This window comes from Paroedura picta, chromosome 8, assembly GCF_049243985.1.
Source record: "Paroedura picta isolate Pp20150507F chromosome 8, Ppicta_v3.0, whole genome shotgun sequence".
Taxonomy (NCBI): Eukaryota; Metazoa; Chordata; class Lepidosauria; order Squamata; family Gekkonidae; genus Paroedura; species Paroedura picta.
The window spans coordinates 53,453,209-53,473,385 of NC_135376.1; the positions used below are offsets into that span (position 1 = coordinate 53,453,209).

At 41.2% G+C, this 20,177-nt stretch overlaps 1 protein-coding gene across 2 annotated transcripts in view; it reads left to right on the forward strand.

Annotated features, from left to right (window-relative positions):
• The window catches only part of FHIP2A (FHF complex subunit HOOK interacting protein 2A), a 39,781-nt gene extending 20,787 nt beyond the window's left edge, over positions 1-18,994 (forward strand). For both annotated transcript variants that reach the window (XM_077349867.1, XM_077349866.1), the window contains 6 exons: positions 1,469-1,612; positions 4,120-4,210; positions 6,967-7,110; positions 11,097-11,237; positions 13,522-13,625; positions 13,712-18,994. In XM_077349867.1, the coding sequence (XP_077205982.1) occupies positions 1,469-1,612; positions 4,120-4,210; positions 6,967-7,110; positions 11,097-11,237; positions 13,522-13,625; positions 13,712-13,817 (730 nt within the window). In that variant the 3' untranslated portion in view covers positions 13,818-18,994. The remainder of the gene's footprint in view (positions 1-1,468; positions 1,613-4,119; positions 4,211-6,966; positions 7,111-11,096; positions 11,238-13,521; positions 13,626-13,711) is intronic.
• The last annotated feature ends 1,183 nt before the right edge of the window (positions 18,995-20,177 follow it).

The window sequence follows — 20,177 nt, forward strand, 5'->3', positions numbered from 1 at the left end:
CTGTAATCTCAGTCAGTTCATCACATTGGCTGGGTCTCTTGATACTTGCATGGTGGAAATAATGTGGAGAAATTCCTTAATGTTTGCAGCACTTATTGCTTTATTTCTGACTTCCATCTTGAGGACCTTAACATATACATTTTATTTACTGAACCTTCTTCTTCCATTTGTGACTGATATACACAACTAAGTCCTGCAAGTCTTTATTTAGCCCATGCTGTCTGTAAATTTAATTTTGAGGGTTGGCTGTGACAAACATTAAGAACTCCCTAATCTTACATGTTATCCTGCTCCATAAACTTTCTTTCTAATGGATCAGAAGATTATAAGCTCCCACAAGAGTATGTTTTCTTGCTTTATATCAGCAGATCAATTTGTGGCCAGCTAGGTGTAGTGGTTAGGAGCACTGACTTCTAATCTGGTGAGTCGGGTTTGATTCCTGGCTCCCCCACATGCAGCCACCTGGGTGACCTTGGGCTAGTCATAGTCCTGTTAGAGCTGTTCTCACGGAGCAGTTCTGTCAAAACTCTCTCAGCCTAAGCTACCTCATCTATTCCCAGGGTGCCTGTTGTGGGGAGAGGGAAGGTGACTGTAAGCCACTTTGAGACTCCTTTGGGTAGAGAAAAGCAGCATATAAGAACCAACTCTTCTTTTAATGATCTCTAGGGCAAAGTTTTGAGTTCAGGTATAAGCTGCTTAGAGAGCCTCTTGTGGCGCAGAGTGGTAAGGCAGCGATATGCTGTCTGAAGCTGTCTGCCCATGAGGTTGGGAGTTCAATCCCAACAGCCGGCTCAAGGTCGACTCAGCCTTCCATCCTTCCGAGGTCGGTAAAATGAGTACCCAGCCTGCTGGGGGGTAAACGGTAATGACTGGGGAAGGCACTGGCAAACCACCCCGTATTGAGTCTGCCATGAAAACGCTAGAGGGCGTCACCCCAAGGGTCAGACATGACTCGGTGCTTGCACAGGGGATACCTTTACCTTTACCTTTATAAGCTGCTTATACCTTAAATAAAACTTTGTTGATCTTAAAGGTGCCACTGGACTCAAATATGTTTTTGCTGCTTCAGACCAACATGTTACCCAGCTGAATCTTCTTAATGAACTCTAATTCGTCTTAATATTAATTAGTAGTACTGTCTGCTTATCTTTAATATGTAGAACATGCTTAAAGCAGTGAAATTAGGGAAGGATCCAAAGGATTGTGTAACTACTCTGTCAACCCAGAGAGGAACTTTGTTTTTCTGTTCTGGCACCATATTGTGAAATGTTTGGGGCTCATTTCTGAAACAGTTTTTGATTTGGCAAAAAGGCAAAAGTCTCACTCAATTAATACAAGCTCTGGAACTTGCCTAAAGCAGCTCTTTGGAGCCCAGATTAAATGTCTTCCATCAGAAAAGTTAATACTATTCTATGTTTGAAAAATTAAGAATAAAGCATTCCTTCCCTTGTTTTATAACGAATTCTAGAGACCTGGAAGAAGATCCATTATTTACTGATCTTTCTCCTAATACTATGCTGTCCAACCAAGAGTGGCTGAGTGCTTCTCCACCTGCCAGCCCAGAACATCTGAAAAGTGATGGGAAGACAGAAGTTCATAAGATTGTAAATAGGTAAGAGTTGAACTAACCAGTACACTATTTTGTTTATAATGCCAAGGCACACTGGTCTCCAATATCCACTGTCGTCCTTGTAAGAGGTATCCATGCCCAGTTGACCGAAGGCATTGCCTCTACTGGTGTCTACAGGGGCCTGTATAGGGAGGGATCCGATCTCCCTGGCCTGGCCTCAACCAAATGCCTGGCGGAAGAGCTCCGACTTACAAGCCCTGCGGAACATTGACAGCTCTGCCACCGCCCTCAGCTCTTCCAGGGGCTTATTCCATGTGGTTGAGGCCAGGACTGAAAAAGCCCTGGCCCTGGTCGAGGCCAGCCGTGCTTCCCAGGGACCAGAGATAACCAGCCAATTCATACCCACAGAGCGAAGAGCCCCTCCCATAGTGCTCTTAAAGATGCTTTAAGATGCTTCAAAGGCTTAAAATTTTTCCTGTATTCATAATCATAACTCTACATCATATTCCTACAACATGTTCCTATATTTATGTGTTTATTTGGAGTTTAATCATGGCTGTATGAAAAGGCATACTACTGTGTGATTGCACAACTAAAATAGCAAAACAGACAGTTCAAGGAGAAAAGAAAAAAACCTAAAAGACAAATACCACTAGGTGGTGGTGCTTTTCCAACAGTGGTTGAGAAAAAAAATCAATTCAGGTTTCATTTGAATTTTGTAGATAGAAATTTTGTTTGTGCGGGAAGAATAAGCTTCTCAACTAGACAGCAGGTTAAGAGTTATATTGTGCATACACATCACTGCCTGCATATTCTCCCCCTTCCCATGTCAGATAAATCTACACTGTTTACCCAAATCCTTTATTCATTAACCTGAGTAAATGTTGGCGCAATTACATTTATGCAGTATTTCCAGATAGGAAACCTAAATTAGACATTATCACAGATAAATACCTCCATAATTAACACATGTAAATGAGTATGAATAAATAAGAAGGGTGACAAGAAAACCTTCGGAATTAAAAACATGTAAAATGGCTAGATTTTCTACAGCTTTCTTGTGTCAGGACCAAAATGGAAGTGATTTAGGACCAAATTAAATGAAAGCAGGTCTTCTTACAAGGAAATCCCATTTTACTTAATGAGATCTATTCCCAGGAAAGTATTCCTATGATTGTAGCCTGAATAAAGTAATGAAAAAGGTATGTAGTCAGGCAAGACACATAACCTTGGAAACTTTTACAAATTTTGCCTGCTCACAGATTTTCATAATATATAATATATATATGGATTAGAAACTTGAAAGCTGGTGTTTTCGGAATTTTACTATGGCTGGGGAAGCTCCTGGCCTCACCACCATGGCCCCACCTTTCCAACCCATGCCCATCATTGCCATCTCCAGACCCACTGTGGCTCAGCAAACTTCCAGCTGGGACTGACACAACTTCTGACATTTTTGCTGCAGCTCCCCAGGCAGAACAGTGTGGCTGGGCAGTAGAGCAGCAAATATGGAGTAGTGGGGGAGAGGGAAAGACAGGAGGAAGTGGTGTCAAGTAGGTGGGTGGGTAGGCATAGCAATGAGTATTGGGGAGGAGTCAGCAAGCAGATAGGCAGGAAAGGCATGGGGAGGTAGCCTGAAGATGGGGTGGGTGGGTAAGCAGAGGAGGTTGGGAGAACAGAGGAAGGAAAGGCAGAGGAAATGGAATGCCCTGTCTCCATAAGTTCCTCAGGACCCCCCCCCCCCACTTGTCATGACTAAATCAGGCCTGCCTGTCCTGGCCCTGCAAGAGGGTCTGCCCCCAATCAGCCAAGGCCTGGGACAGCTTTCCTTCCCTGGAAGTGGTTACCACAGTCCAGGGCACACAAATGACCACATGCTTAATTAGGTGGCAGGAGTAATGTTGCAGTCTAGTTCATGGTGCCACTGATCTCAGAATTCATACTCTAAGGCTTGTAGTGTACACAACTGGTGGTGCAGGAACTAAGTTGCTCGATCCTTCATATTAGAAGACCCACACACCAGAACCTCACATAAACAATATGCTTGCCCTTCAGGGAAGGTCAAACATACTAACAAAGAGAGATCTAACTGAGCATTAACAGGGAAATAATCAAGTGGTTGGAATCCAGTACTACTTTGAAGTACAAAAATGGTAAGAATGGTTTCAAACAAAAAGAAAACTAAATGTATTATACATTCTCTATATTGGACACAACAGTAGAAAGAAATGCACCACAGACTCCAGGGACAGATGGCATCATCTTGTAAAATAACTTCACAGAAATGTTTCACCTCTTAGTGTGTGCTTCTGCTGTGAGATTAATCTGACAATTGAAGATGTGTTGGGTCAACAGTAAAGCATCATTCACTTCTTTCAGTGCAAAATCTCAGTAGCCAGATTGGCCAAAATGCCTCAGCTGATTTCTTTATTTGTCCTCATTGCACAGCAGTATGGATAACTGCAGGAGTTTAAGAATATTTGACGTACCCATTGTTCTGATGATTAAAAAACAAATGATATTCACTAGTTTGATGCTTCTTTTTTCAGTTTCCTCTGCCTAGTACCAGATGAAGCCAAATCTTCTTATCATGTGGAGGGCACAGGTTATGATACCTACCTCAGAGATGCTCATCGACAGGTAAGTGACAAAAACTGAATGTTTGATGGTCGAAGGAGTGGCCTTTAAGAAAGAGTGCCAGGCAAGGATACTGTAATGTTCCCTTTTCTCAGTTGTATTCAGTTGCTATTGAGATCATCCTTTTTCTAAGACATTCCCTCCATCACTGTCAAAGACATCCCAGCTCAATATTTCTCTGGTTTGCATGAAAGTTTATTGAAGTTTAGCTCCAGCTGTCTGCTTGTTTATGTTCGTTTATCAAAGAAGAATTGGTCTGGGCTGATTCGGTCTGAGTTTTAGGAAACAAATCAAAACAGCTCTGCATTTAGCTCCACATACAAGTTGAGAGCTCTAACACGATAGCATACGGGTATAAAGATCATTATGTAAAATTAAGGTATTTATAGAAATGTACACATATTTGGAGGGAGGTGAGCGATCTGATTTAGAGGGACTTCTGATGTCATTTCCGTGGCAAGAGAAAGATAGAGCATATAAATAAATGCAAATCATAAACATATGTTGCTAAGCAATGGGGAAACCTAAGAATACAGTTCAAAACCTATTCTGTCACATCTTTATCCTGTCTCTTCTCCAAGAAGTTCAGGATGGTGTACATTTTACTCTCAGCGCAGTTCTGTAAAATAGATGGGGTTAAGGGAGGGCGATTGGCTCATAGTTGTTCAAGGAGTTTCATAGTTGAGTGGGACTGTGAATCTTGGTTTCCCCAGTCCAGATTCAGCACCCTAACATTGCACCCTGTTGGCTTACCAAACTACTAATGGAATTACTTGTGCTGTTTTCTGTGTTTAGAAGAGGCTATAGGGGCTATAATGGAAATAGTATAATCCTAAGAATCCACTGCACTGCACAGTGGTTCTTAGATTTATCTGCATTGTCCATTCCTGACAATGCCTTTGTTGGAGGCAAGTCACTGAGGAAATGCTATGTGAGTTATTTTTGAAGCCATTGCTCTAAAGATTCAGTACAAGTAATGGGCAGCCTCGGGCGGTTTTTAAGTGCATAACTATCATGAAAGAAAAAGAACTTTAATGTTCTTATTTTGTAACATCAGCACTTGCTTATTTTTTAAAAACGTCCAGTTTCTGTGGTCTGAGGACAAACTGCACTTGACTGCAGCCCTGTGAGTCATTTGATGCTAAGTCGCTCTGAGCATATGCAGTGGAACGAGAAGTGGTTGGGGGAACCAGAGAAGCATTACACAGATGCACGGAATGCTCATGTTCAAAATGTTATGCTCTCAGTAACAAACACAATAGTGTATTCAGTTAAGTAGAAAAGATGTCCTTCATTTTATGAGTTTTGTTCATTTTCTGTCTCTCCAGCCTTCCTAAATCTGAAGAGAGTGGAGAGAAGGAAGAGCCACAAAAATATCTATGCAACTCTAAATCTGAAAGCAGAAAAATAGCAGTCAGTCTTCTGGGGGTGGTTACCTTGAAAGAAGGAAGAAAGAGGGGTACCACCAGAATAGAATAGTGCTTAGCTACACACTGGCTCTTTTAGTACACTACATTCACTGTCCAATCTTATGACTGCAAATGAATCCAATGGCTCTATCATACTAGTTACTCAGTTGTATAAGCTTGTACCAAATGGACTAATGCCTTCTCACTGTAGTGAAGGATGGCAGCCTCTGAGAATCATGTATATTGAAAAGTTTGGGTGGATGTGAATCTACTCAATGCCAAAAACAATTTTAGGTGAAGTGGCTACAGAGTCAAGGATTTGATTTGACTAGGATGATCTGGGTTTGAAACTCTATTTAGCCTTGAAGCAAATGAGTACTGCAAGTATTTACTCTCTTTCAGCTGTTGTTAGGATATGATGAGGGGCACGCACCTAAACACCTTCCAGGAAAAGCTGGTTAAAAATGTAAAAATGTCTTTAATCTTTTTCTGTTGGGAAGGGAGACAGGGAGTTGTTTGTTGATGCCATTTGCATCTGTGTAGATGATGAGAGGGATATGGTTATATACGCAATTTAAAGAAAAGCTACTTCATGCAGGCTGAGGTTTGTTTAAACATGGATGTTAACCTTTGTGTCAGAAAACAATGTTTTTGGTTGAGGCCGGGGTCAGCGAATGAGTGCCAACATTCCCCCCCCCCAGACCTAGCATCTCCTCCCCACCCTCCCTGCCGCTCTGATAGCAGGGATGGGAATAATAAGTTCCGCCATGTTGGGATTGTTTTAAAGTCTTTTAATGGGTATTTTAATGGGGATAGGACTACTGTGACCCGCCACGAGCCTACGGGGAGTGGTGGGATATAAATCCAATTAATAATAATAATAATAATAATAATAATAATAATAATAATAATAATAATAATAATAATAATAATAATAATAATATGTATGGTTTTCCGCTTCATGTGTTACTGGAAGGTGGTGTGCAATGAACATATGTGAAAATAGTAAATTATGCATTTTTGTTCCTTCTATACATAGTTGTGTGGATGGGAGGTTTTTTTCCTCATTTAGGGAAAATATGAAAAATTCTAAAGTGCTTTTTTTGTTTTAAAGTTAAGGTGTCTAGTTGTGGAAGGCACAGCCCATGAAAGATCAAGCCCTGAAAATCTTTTTTCAATAAAAAGGTGTTTAGGGAGAAAACCCCCAACTCCAGTATGTGTTCTTGAGAATGATTGATTGCTTATCATGCCTAACAGACAAAAGCAAGTAATTGCCATTGTTTACTATAATAACTGCCTGTTAAAATTGGCTTAATTAATGAGCTGTTGATTAATTTTTTGCTTTTCTAGTTCCGGGATTATTGTGCCATATGCTTACGATGGGAATGGCCAGGCTTTCCTAAACCTTTGGAAAAGTGCAATTTAGAAGCTTCATTCTTTGAAGGACATTTCCTGAAAGTTTTGTTTGACAGAATGGGCAGAATTCTTGATCAGGTAGGTCTACAGTGCTTGATGCTTCCTTTTTGGACATGGTTGATTTTCACATGATCACAGAAATTTTTCACATATACACCCTGTAGCTACAAGTCACCCTGCAGCTGAGTGCAGCTCTTCGGATTGCTTGAATGAAATATGACTTAGTTTTAATTTATTATGTCAGCTTCAGATAGTATTTTCACAATCATCTTTCAGCATAATTTAGACATTAATTGTGTATTTACCAAGTTTCTTAGTGCTTTTTCTAAACACATTTAGGTGTTCGTAGTAATTTGAACAAAAAGGCATTTGAACTTTAGGGTGGATGTTTTGCTGGCCTACATTAAAGTCAGTTAATATAAAATCTCTGCCCACGTGCGTGTTGGTGTATTTTGACTAGGAGACATCAACAAATTGTCTCACCAGGTTAAATCCCCATGGATGCCAAAGAGGACATGATTTTTCACATTCTTTGGAGAAGTAAAAAGAAATAGAAGTCTCTCCCCCCCCCCCCCGTATTTCTTACTTTTTTCATGTATTACTTGTCCTTCAAGCACACTCTGCATGCCACAGGACCAGGGTGAGGGGAATGGGTAAGTTTCAAAAGGGGGTGTGGGCACTCAAGGTTGGTTTGTAAGTCAAGGTAATATTAGAGGACCTTTGCTCAGTATGTATTATATGTAAATGTTACCTTTAGTGTGCAACTTAGTAAGACTCAGATCAAACTGAAATGTATAAGTTCAGGAGATTTCTCAGATTTAAATGATTCCTGTCATATATTGGTGGATAAAGAAAACTGCCGAATTTTGTAAATCTGTAGGCTGCTTCCTCCCCCCCCCCCCCAGATAAAAATGAAGGAAGTTTTCTGCTGAAGATATGACTCACAAAGCTTCTTCTGGTGGTGGTTCCTTGTTTGTGATTTGACAGTGAGTCCAGATGAGTGGTTCTGTAATGCAGGGACACGCTGAGCTGAAGCTGAGTTGGATGACCAGCAGGGAAGGTTCTGAGACTTTGATTAGAGCTATGCCACAGAGCTGATTTCATGTGTTATTCCATTTATGTTTTGAGAAGCAGCAGGACAGGGTGACTTTCTAGCACTCGCACTCACAGCAGAATACAGACATCCTTTCTGCACAGTAGGGACCGCATGTCATTGTTAGTCCTAAACCTGCACATGTGTGATGTTGACAGCAGACCCAGATATGAGTCTGTCTTAACTGAGTTTAAAATTAGGGCTATGCTGTGGAGTGCCAAAAGGATATGTGGGCACAGGATCCCAGGTCTTTCCTAGACTTAATTCCATCTGTGGTTGCCAGCAGCCTGGAGGGCAAATGTAAATGTCCCTTCTACAGAGGCTTAATAGGTTAGCTGAAGTTTTCATAGCATAGAAGTAAATACTATCTTACTCAGTCCCTGTTAAAGCAGCAGGGCATTTTTTCTCCTCTAGATTGCTGGCAATCCTGCTTCCATCCTGGCCCAGAAGAAAAAGGCCCTTGGGGGCTAGAATGTGAGAGATGGGCAAGGAAGTCAGGCACACCTCTCTCCACATGCTGATTTGGATGGTTTTAATCACAAGAAGAGCCTCTTGTGGCGCAGAGTGGTAAGGCAGCGATATGCTGTCTGAATCTGTCTGCCCATGAGGTTGGGAGTTCAATCCCAGCAGCCGGCTCGAGGTTGACTCAGCCTTCCATCCTTCCGAGGTCGGTAAAATGAGTACCCAGCTTGCTGGGGGGTAAACAGTGATGACTGGGGAAGGCACTGGCAAACCACCCCGTATTGAGTCTGCCAAGAAAACGCTAGAGGGCGTCACCCCAAGGGTCAGACATGACTCGGTGCTTGCACAGGGGATACCTTTACCTTTACCTTAATCACACTTACTGCCTGTTGAACAGTTGTCTGCCACGCATCTGCAGCAGCATGTTTACACTGAGTTTACACCACAGTTTATACTGGCCATTCCCATATTATTAGGACTTGCTATCTGCAACCTTTTTCTGCCTCCAGTTCCCTTTCTTTGTTGTTTTGTCAGGTCAATGTGACACTAAAACAGCCTTGATTAGATACACGCATGCCTCCTCTACAGTGAACTATTGGATTCGAGACAAATCCGAGTTTCAGCAGCTTTAGGGAAAGTAATCTTATGCATATGAAAATCTGGTTCCGGTGATGAGGCTACATCAGAAAAAAGCTGAAATTCCTTACCTAAAGATTATCAGGGAAGAAAATATATAGCAGTGCTGCAAAAGACACGATGGGTTATTATGGCATGATGTCAATTTGATATAGTACCTGTCAGAATGACAGTATTTCTGGATCAGTCAAGCATGATGCTGTTCTCTCTCTTGTGTCAAGGGCAATACTTGATGCTCAGCGAATTAAAATACACAGGAAGATGAACACAATCCCTGGACTCTTTCCTTACCCTTCCAAAATATTTAGGAGCCAGAGTTTAGGGGGAGGGGGGTCAAGTATAAATTGTTTGTAAAATGCAATCAGAAAACTCTTGGTTTAGTCAATACAGATTAAAGTCTCTTCGTGTCATTATTATGTCATATGAAGTACCAGATACAATTGGATAAAATAGGAAATAAGTCTTTTAACATAGGTTTTTACTTTCTGAATTAACATTAGATGTCATGTTTATAAATCTCAGTCCTGTTCTGCTTTTGAACCATTATACAGAGAAGAATTCTCCACATAAATTCCCATTTCTGCAGTGCTGCCAATTAAATACATAATGGACTGTATTCTAAGTATTGCCAGTGGAGTAAGGCAGCCCGAGTGGGGGGGGGGGGTCAGTGATCTGTAACAGGAAGGGGGAAAGTCTATAAATTGAAATAAGCAAAATATAATCTTCCATTTCATTTATTGATAGCTTTGTAGGCTAGAGAGAAGCTCCCAATTAATCACAGCCCACTGTCAATTTAACGTGAATGCCCTTTCACCCGCACTTCTAGGTCCTTTGGCCCTTGTTTTCATGTCCCTTCCTACTAAGAGATCAACAGGAACTATAAACAGTGTCTGCAATTGCGACATCAGCACTTATCGCTGTTCCCCAAGGCTTTTTCCTTAACTATCAGGCTGCTTACAGATGCTGTCCCCTTGTATGCTTATCCCAGAAGCCGAGATTGGTGACGTTTTGCCAGTTTTCTGTCAGTTTGGTGTGCTGCTGATATTGTTGCAGGCAGCAGCTTGGTAGACTGTGAATAATCGATCCCACCCAGTCTGGGGGCTCCTTTGTATTCCTTTGTGGCTGCACGATTGGCAACCCATCCCTCCTGCTACTCCTATATGACACTTTGCTGTAGCAAAATGAAGAAAAGGCTGTGGGATTACTTTTGGGAAATACCTGCAGTATGTGCCAGAGAGTGGGGGGGGGGGGTTAAATCCCGGTTTGGCTTAAGAAAGCAGTGACACATTTGCAACATCATTTCAGTCCTGTTTTCAAGACATCTCAGTTATACCCTCCCCAGCTAGATTTAGGGGTATCACTCTGTGCTGATCCCAGTCTGCCATTTGGGTGACAGGAGTGCATACGGAAAGTGCCACAATTCCTGTGCTTCTTACAGGTTTTGGGTATGCTGAATCAACATGCCCAACACAGAAATTGCCTCCATCTGCAAGAAGCCCAAAGAGTAACCTCATATTTCTAATGCCTACTTCCCTTCCCTTTGCTGCTTGAAATGGGAGAGATTTTTTCACATTGATTTCTTTGGATAAAAAAACTGTCCTAAACAAACGGACCTGAAAGCAGAGCAATTTTGACTTTGCTTGTTAGTGGTTTTTCAGGTCTGTGCAGAGTACTGAGATTCAGTGAAGCGGTTTAAAGCAACAGGCATAGGCAACTGATGGTTATGGCCTGCAGTAAATTTTTCATATGGGAAGCCCCAAAGCTATTAATGTTCTATTGAAAACCAGGCATATTATAATGGATAGGAACATATGGAGAGAGAAGGAAAGAGGCAATCAGTTCACAATTTTCTTTTGCTTTGTTCCCTCCACAGCCATATGATGTCAATTTGCAAGTCACATCTGTGTTGTCCAAGCTCTCCTTGTTTCCCCATCCACACATCCATGAATATCTTTTGGATCCCTATGTAAATCTAGCTTCAGGCTGCCGGTCTCTTTTTTCAGTAATTGTCAGGGTAAGTAAGCCAAGAGCATACAGTGTCCAATGCTACTAAAGCAGATGGCTTTATAAAACATATATGGGATAGCAGTGTGCAAATAATACATGAAAAGCCACTTCTGTCACTTTTCTGTTTGCCCATTTAAAAAAACAAAACAAAAGACATCTAATTCACTAGTTAACTACTAGCGAAACGTAACTTTTATTGAGCCAAATTCATTACTGCTGTAAACCAATTGCTACTTTCTCCGCAACACCAAACAGTGTTGTATTTACTGTATTTTCTGGCGTATAAGACTACTTTTTTCCCCTGAAAAACATGCCTCCAAATGGGGGGGTCGTCCTATACCCCGGGTGCACTTCAGTTGGGATAGTCATAGCTGCCCATAGTGGCCTCCCGATGCCCACTCGGTGCCCATAGTGGCCTCCCAATGCCCGCCCACTTCATTCTACATACCATCCAGTATCACGTGGTATCCAGCACAGCCACGGCGGGTCATCAGCGTGGCTTCGCGAGCATCAGCAGCAAGACAGGGGTGCCAGCCTTTTCGGCGTGACCGGCCCATTCTGCTCGGCGGGAAGCAGTGGCACTCCGGCCCTCCCCTTGTCTACGTAGAGCTCGCACAGAGCACTTACACCGGCATATGTACCGGTCACAGGGAGATGCAAGGGTGGGCCGGGTATATAACAAACTCTATATTTTGAGTGGAAATGTTGGGGGGTCGTCTTATATGCCCAGTCGTCTTATACACCGGCAAATACGGTACCTATTCACTGCTCTGGTAATACATAAACTAGTTGTGATAATATTTCATGAAAGGCAATGGGCTTTGGTTTGTAGGTTCTGATCTAGAATTCTGTTTGCAAAGTTATTGAGGTTGTATATAGTAAGAGAAGTCAGTTTTAGTATTTGTATTTTCTGAAACTTATTTACAGTGTTGTATAGTGGTTAAGAGGTGCCTCTTGTGGCGCAGGGTGTTAAAGCAGCAGACATGTAGTCTGAACCTCTGCCCATGAGGCTGGGAGTTCAATCCCAGCAGCCAGCTCAAGCCTTCCATCCTTCCAAGGTCGGTAAAATGAATACCCAGCTTGCTGGGGGCGTCACATGACTCGGGGGTCAGACATGACTCAGTGCTTGTACAGGGAATACCTTTACCTTTTATAGTGGTTAAGAGTGTTAGATTCAGATTTGGGAAGCCCAGGTTCAAATCACCACTCTACCATAGAAGCTTGCTGAATGACCTTGGGCCAGTCACCCATTTTCAGTGTAATCTACCTCACAGGGCTGTTGTGAGGAGAAGAGAATAATGTAAGCCATTTTGGATCCTCGCTGGGGAGAAAGCCAGAGTAGAAATAAATTTTACTAAAGAAGTAAATGTATTTGAACCATTTGTAAACTGCATTCTCAGTTTGTTGATTCTGCAGTAATATACATTTTTAAAAATCTCAATTTTTTAAAATGCCACTTATTTCATTTTGGTGGGAAATGGTATGTGCATTGGAAACTTTGAAAGGGCAAAATATCTGGTTTCACTCTAAAAATTAGGAAGATGGTTAGCTGAAGCACAATGTACAGTATACAATATTTTTCTTGCACAGAGATTGGCTCTACATAGAAAAATTCTAACAGATCAAGTCATTGGGCCATACTTAGATGGCTGTTAAGCTGTCAACACTGGATGGTCATTTGGATTCCTTCGTCTATTTACTAGGGTTGGCTCATGATAAATTTTGGCTGGTTCATGGTTCATGAATTCTAGTGCATGGCAGATCAACCAGCGCAAACTTTCCATGAACTTTCAAGCTGTTGTGGCAGTTCGTGATACATTTCCAGACAGTCTCCACTCAGGCTAAATGTTTACCAAACTTCAAAGCAATTGGAGGGGCAAAACTTGGAGGGCATGTAGAGGTCCCCTGGGGAGGTCCCCTGTGACTTTGATGTTTTTAGGTTGTACAGGATCTGAGCCTGCTTGTTATTTCCCCAGAAAGCACTTTCCTAGGGCCACCTAGTTAAGAGGGTTGTAAATTAGACCCTTTAAATCCAATCCTCACCAACTTGTATAGCAGGTAGAGAAGCGTCAGACAGAGATCCCCTGTATCTAGCATGGGGGGGAGGGGGATTCTTCCACATCACATGCTGAACTGGTCTGTTTGGCAGCTAAATGTTTGTGAGGGTTCATGGTTTGTGAACTGGGAACACTATGAACTGAACCACATTTTCCTTTTTCATGCATATCCCTACTTCTGACTTGCTTCCCCCCCCCCCTTTAATTCACTGCTGTCTTCTATAATGTGCACAGGTTGTTGGGGATCTCATGGTAAGGATCCAGCGCATACTTGATTTCACACCTAAACTTCTACTGGTCAGGAAGCGTCTCCTTGGCTTAGAACCTGAAGGGCCTATGTAAGTAAACTACTGGCTTACTACAAATAATTTCCAAGAGAAGGTTATATGTAGCCTTTTATTGATTTCTTCTCTTCTCTCTCCAGTGTTGACCACATGACATTACTAGAAGGTGTCATTGTGCTAGAAGAGTTTTGTAAAGAGCTGGCTGCAATCGCGTTTGTGAAATACCATGCTTCATCAACGCCATAAGCATCTGTTCTCAGTGTCCAGCTAGGAGATCTTCTTGTATTTCAATCAGAAAAGACTGATAACTATTCCTAAGCAGGAAAAGGAACAAAAAGAAAAAAGTCCCACAAAAACAAAGTATTGGCATATGTTTAGAATATTTGTATGGTGCACATTCAGATTATATTGCTGGTTTCTTAATTCATTGGCATGATCATATGGGAATGAAAAATGAATGTTTTACCCCACAGTACAATTTAAAAAATGTATTGTGTAATAGAGTGCTTTCAATGAGGACACAGCAGGACATCAGTTAAAGTGTACTCTTATTTGAGGTGCCTCCAGGATTTTTTATATACTTTGGAGTGCATAGGCTTTTTAAAAATTTTGCCTGATAGCTGATGCGTATTTTATCCTTTTAAATAAAAACCAGCAAGTCATTAAATCCTTTTAAAGTATTTAACACAAAGTAGAAAAGAGATTGAGATTGCAAGCACACACGGCTATGATAATTTTTTGCTAATCATTTTTTGTTGTCTAAATCCTTTATCCACTTTGTTGTTTCACTTTTTTTTTACTAATGTATGTATCATTATGTTAGAGTAACAGGTGACCACAAGTATACTTAAGTGTTTGCTTTCCTTCAATCATTATTTGTTCTACTTTGTTATGTTGCATAATTTAATTGCCTTCTGTTTTGTATTGGAACCCTAGCCTGTATTATCCAAATCTCTGTTTACACAAATGCTAGTAATATAGGTCACTTGAAAAGGTTTTTTTTAAAGGTTCTTCTAAGATTGATTGGTTGAAAAATATTTGTGCCTTGACGCCTGGCAGTATCAATGTCTTGTGGTTTTAAAAATACTTTATTGCTTATCTAATATGAATGGTTGTAGCATCCAGGCCAAGCAATGTCTGATATTGTATGTGAAGCCAAATTCGTCATAAGTCGTTGCATGCTTTGGGTTGTGAATTTGTGATATTACTCAGCACTGTCTGCTGCGACCTTCAAGCCAGTATGCTGTCTTCTCTGAGATGGAATGGGAACCATAGGAATAGAAGCCATGGGTGAAAGGGTTGGATGGGACTTTGTTACTCCTTTAGGAAGGACAGTCCTGATTGACTCATTGTCCTGTTCATAGGGCTGCCAGAGTGATCACAGCTTGCATTTGAACTAGCTATTTCACACTATTGGTAAGGAGGTGAGGCAGCCTAGATGTGTTCTTCAGTCTGTATACTGGTTTTGAACTCTTAGTGGTCTCTGTAGGAAAGACCATAGTCAGGCAAGACAGCACATGCCTCTGTACACCAGTTTGCCTCTATTGACAAAATACCATGGGAGCAACAAAGCAGAATTTAATTCTTAAATCATTGCTCTTGCTATCCACTTCCTAGGTATTTCAATAATATAGCTTTTAGGAAAATTCTTAATAATTCATATTTGCTGACCGCTTAAGATCTTACTGGGATCAGTTTAAATGAAATCGGGTATTGTACTGATTATGTCCTCCTGAGCTCTGCCTTATCCTGTAACAAAACTGAAAACAAAGCCCTGAATGATTTCCACCCATTGCTGTGCTCTAATATTGTAGAAACTAGCTATTGAAGAGCCAGCAATAGTACAGGGGTAGTCAAACTGCGGCCCTCCAGATGTCCATGAACTACAATTGTAGTCCATGGACATCTAGAGGGCCGCAGTTCGACTACCCCTGAACTAGTACATGAAATCATGAGAGGCAAGTGTTGGAAAGTAGCAACAGTAAAGGCTAGTGGGCTCACATGGCAGAGACATACTCAAGCAGAATTAGGCTGTACAAAAGAAGAGAAAAGCTTATTCTTATTATTCTTTTTAATAAAGGAGAAGCAAGGCCAAGGAGCAGCCTGACCAAACAGATTCTCTGTTAGTGCTTCTTTCCTCAACAAGATAGTAGGCAACCTAGTAAGAACCAGTAGTACAATGGAGCATCTTTGTTCACTAAAGCTACAGAATTTGATTCACAATTTCAGCTGGAAAAAAATAAAATATAAAGAGGGGATCAACACCATGCCTAAGCATCAGACAGGTATTAGGAAAGAGATAAATGAGATAGGATGTGTATCACGTTCCATGGCAAATCTCCCCAAAGAAGCTGGCCCAAACATGGCAGGAGCTGGTGAGCTACCTGACGGTATGGAAGCTGGCCCATTTGAAAACATTATACCAAAATAACTTTTTAAAACTATCCAGGTAGCACAACTGTTTAATCAGATGCAACAGTGATTAATGCACACACATATTAATCTAAGTCTCTTTAGTAAAACAGTACTTGAGCAGATGCCTGAAAATCAAACATGTGTTTAAGTTCTGGCCAAAGTTCCTGAGGTAATCTACAGTAGTGGTCCCCAACCACCGGGCTGCGGCCTGGTGCCGGGCCGCAAAGGCCCCGGCACCGGGCTGCGGCTCCCTCTCCCCGCCCTCCCAAGCCGCAAGCTTCTTTTTGTGGGAGGAGGGGGGAGAGGGAAGTGCAGCGCCATGCGCAGCCAGGCTGCGCATGTGAATTTGCACCATGCTCAGCAGTTGCGCGCATGCGCAGCCTAGCCACACATGCGTGAAACTGCCGCGTATGCACGCATGCGGCCGCCGGATCGCCCTCCCATGCCCACCGGTCTGCAGCCTAAAAAAGGTTGCGGACCACTGATCTACAGGATCAATGTTTGAGCTCTATATTAATTGTTTGTGGTAGATCTTAGGTTGAAATCTATAACTAGATTACTGTAGGGACATCACACTGAAATTGATTCGCGTTACCCATAAGTAATTTGATGTAAGTGGGTGGTAGCTTTAATTTTTCAAGTAGTACTCTTTTCACTCTCTTAAATAAAAGTTAATGTTTAGTGTGGCCCCATGCCCTTATGGTAGATATAAACTGAAAAGAATTTAACTGTTCAGAAGTTTACAGATATTATTCTATGAACTCTATATTATTATAGTCTTCTAACAACAACCTGAGATAAAATTTACATTTTTTTCTCAGTCAAGCAGAGTAACTGTAACATGAAAGTTCACTTTGCTTTTCTCTGAACCTGTTCTCACAGGTTATGAATATTAAGAAAAGGGGAAATTCACTTTTACTATGCTTGTGCTCACAATACAAGGCTAAGTTAAAAAATATTGCTACTAGGATTTTCAGTTCCTGCATACAGGGATTATTCTAAAGAATATGTGTTTAAACATGTGGATGGCTGCAGACAAGTTCTCTCAATAATTCACTTGTCCTAGTTTCGTTAGGGTGCCTTAACATTTTTTTTGAAACTGCATTGATGAGAAAAAGACCAGGAAAGTTGCACCAAGGAATTTTTTGTCATTACAGCAATGCACCTGCTTATGTTCAATTTTGGTTATCCATAAGGAAATAATGATTCTGCTGTTGTATATCTTAAGGGTGGCAAGGGCTGTACTACAAGAATTTCATTGGGAAACTTGACCCCATCCAACCTACAGCCCTGATCTTGCCCCTTCAGACTTCTTTTTGTTACCCAAACTTAAAGAACATTTAAAAGGAACATGATTTGAGTTCTTCAAGGATGCAAAAACTGCTGTTTTGAAATAGTGTAAATCAAAGAGCGTAGAACTCTACAAGGAAGGCCTAGAGCGATGGAAATACCCCATTCAGAAGTGTATAGACCAAGGTGGAGGATATATTGAGAAACCATAGCTTGACATTTTGATATTTTTGTTTAATAAAGGTTTCTATGATTTTGTAGCGACACTTCTGGACTTACCCTGGTATATTCAGTTTGTCAGTAAGCCCCTATGGTGTCAGTTCAAGATACCAGCCATTTCCCAAAACCTTTAAAGAAGGGAATCTGTTTGTCATTAAGTGTGTCACAAAGCCAGGAAGAGCTTTAGCCCTTCCTCTTGGTGCGAGAGTTGTTTTTATGATCCTGTAAATTATAGCAACAACCTTTTATTTTTGTAAAAATGGTTGAATTCTCCTACCAGAATGAAACTAGTTTAATGTTTATATCTTTCTTTTTTCATGCACTTTTATTTTAAAGGCTAGCCAAGTCTTTGTTTGCTATGCATGTTGTAATCTCCCTTATTCTGGCTAGTGTGTGTGTATGTTTCTGTGTGTATGTAAACGCATGTGTGGTTATTTATTACCGAACAGTGAACACTGGAGAGCAAACAGCTCTCCAGAAATACTGAGCAACCACCATTTGTCAAAGAATTAATAGTAACTACTGGCTATTCAGTATAGCCAATTAATAGTGTTTATATATGTGAATGGAAGGGAAAAGCTGGAATTGTTTGGTTTCCAGAACACTGATCCAGTTTTTATTTTTACTTTGACACACACTTGTGTAAATAAAGATACTTTTTCATCTTTCCACCAACTGTTGTATGTATTTGATATAGATCCTGTTGTTGGAAGCTTTATAAGAAAAAACATGCCATGTCTAGTAGAATGGCCATTTCTCCTCTCTGTTTTTCTTATGATTATTGTAATCTACCTACCACTCTGATCTTCTCTATGTAGCAACCTGATATTATAGTATTTATCAGTGCAATATGGGAGGTGTGATATAAGACACCGCTTCAGCCTGGTTGTACATCACCTGTTTACATATGTATATTTGTATACTAATGGACTGAAATCCTGTTTGCAAAGGCTGTAACACTGAGTTCTAGAGGACACAGTAATCATGGCATTCCTTTGGAAATGAATGACAGCAACTCACCACGAGCTGTTGAATACACATCTTTCCCTTGTGAAACAGCAACTCATTTCACTTGGCAAGAGTAAATGCAAAGTGCAACATGAAAGTTACAGACTCGCTGTTACACTCTATTGAATGAGAAATCTCCACCTTTCAACAAACATATCTGTACAATTATGATTAATAACCCCTGTGCCCTGTTACCTAGTGCTACAAAGTATCTCTTATGTATTCTCTTGTTTTTTTCCTCTTTTGTTGTTTACATTAAACAGAAAATGTTAGTAAATTTTTTCTATTGAACTTTGTGTAGTTCGCTTGCTAACAAGGTTTGCCAAGGTGTAATCAACCCATGAAGAACAGTTGAAATAGCCATGTTGCAGTACAAACAGTGATAATGTGTGTGGAGAAGAATGCCAGCAAGTTCAGTTGTGGTGAAAAAGCATGCATGAAGGATTAAAAGGGATATTCTTAAAAATAAATTAATATAATTTAAACAAAAATTTTTATCTTTGTAGTATTCTGTGTGTTTTTAAAAGCCTGTATTTGGAGGCAGAAGCCTGTACCTAGAATCATAGAATCATAGAGTTGGAAGGGGCCATACAGGCCATCTAGTCCAACCCCCTGCTCAACGTAGGATTAGCCCTAAGCATCCTACAGCAAATACCTGGCATGGAAGTTTCATTCCCTGGACCTCAAGACCTCTGTGAACCTAGGGCTGCCAACTACCTGTGTCTTTAATAAAGAGTTAATATGTTATGGAAAGCCTTACCTGACCATTTCCACACAATGTTGTTGTTAGTTGTGAAGTTGTGTCCGACCCATTGCGACCCCATGGACCCCATCCTACAGGCCTTCCTGTCCTCTACCATTGCACAGAGTCCATTTAAGCTCGAACCTCTATTAAAGGGACAGAACATTTGCCTCCAGGTCTGTTGGCAATACTAATCCTTCCCCTGCTAGACTGTTTATGCACTGAGAACTTCACTGCCCCATCTCCCGTGCAGGAGCACAGATTGGAGGCGGATGAGATGCACCAGGCCAAATGCTCCCCCATGTGGGTGCAGGAAGAGGTGGGGCAACGTGCCATGACTAAAATTCCAGCCTGCAGCCTGGCATGAAACCTCCAGTGCATAAACGGTCCTATTGGTGCTAGCCTCCCCTAGTCTTGTTCCTTTCCTCGTCTGCTGAACTCAAGGAGCTTGTACTGGGGAAAAGTGGTAGGCTTTGCATGGGCAATTCAGATTTGACCACCTTCACCTTTGGGGTTTGAAAGTATTGTGAGACAACAAATCCATGTTAATGGATCCTGAGCAGAACTCTCAACTCATATTACCTCTTGTCCCCATGTCTCTGGAGTCTATTCCAGAGGGCCTTAGGGAGAAAGATGAGCCATGCTTTCTGTTCTCCAAGGGTGACTTTGTTTCTTAGGGCAAGTGCAATGTACCTTCCTGGAAGGTTTATTGTCCTTCAGTAGCCCTATTTGCTAAGTATAAATAAAATAAAGAATTGGCTGTGTTGAGGGCCTTTTTCAGGACAAGAGGAAGAGAAATAGTACTTGGACCTGCAAGTTCCACTACAAAACCTCCACTACTAAGTACTTTTGTTGCTGTTACATTAGACTTAATGTATATCTCATCATAGCTTTATTGTCATGAAATTGTTTTCCAGAGAGCTGTATTATGC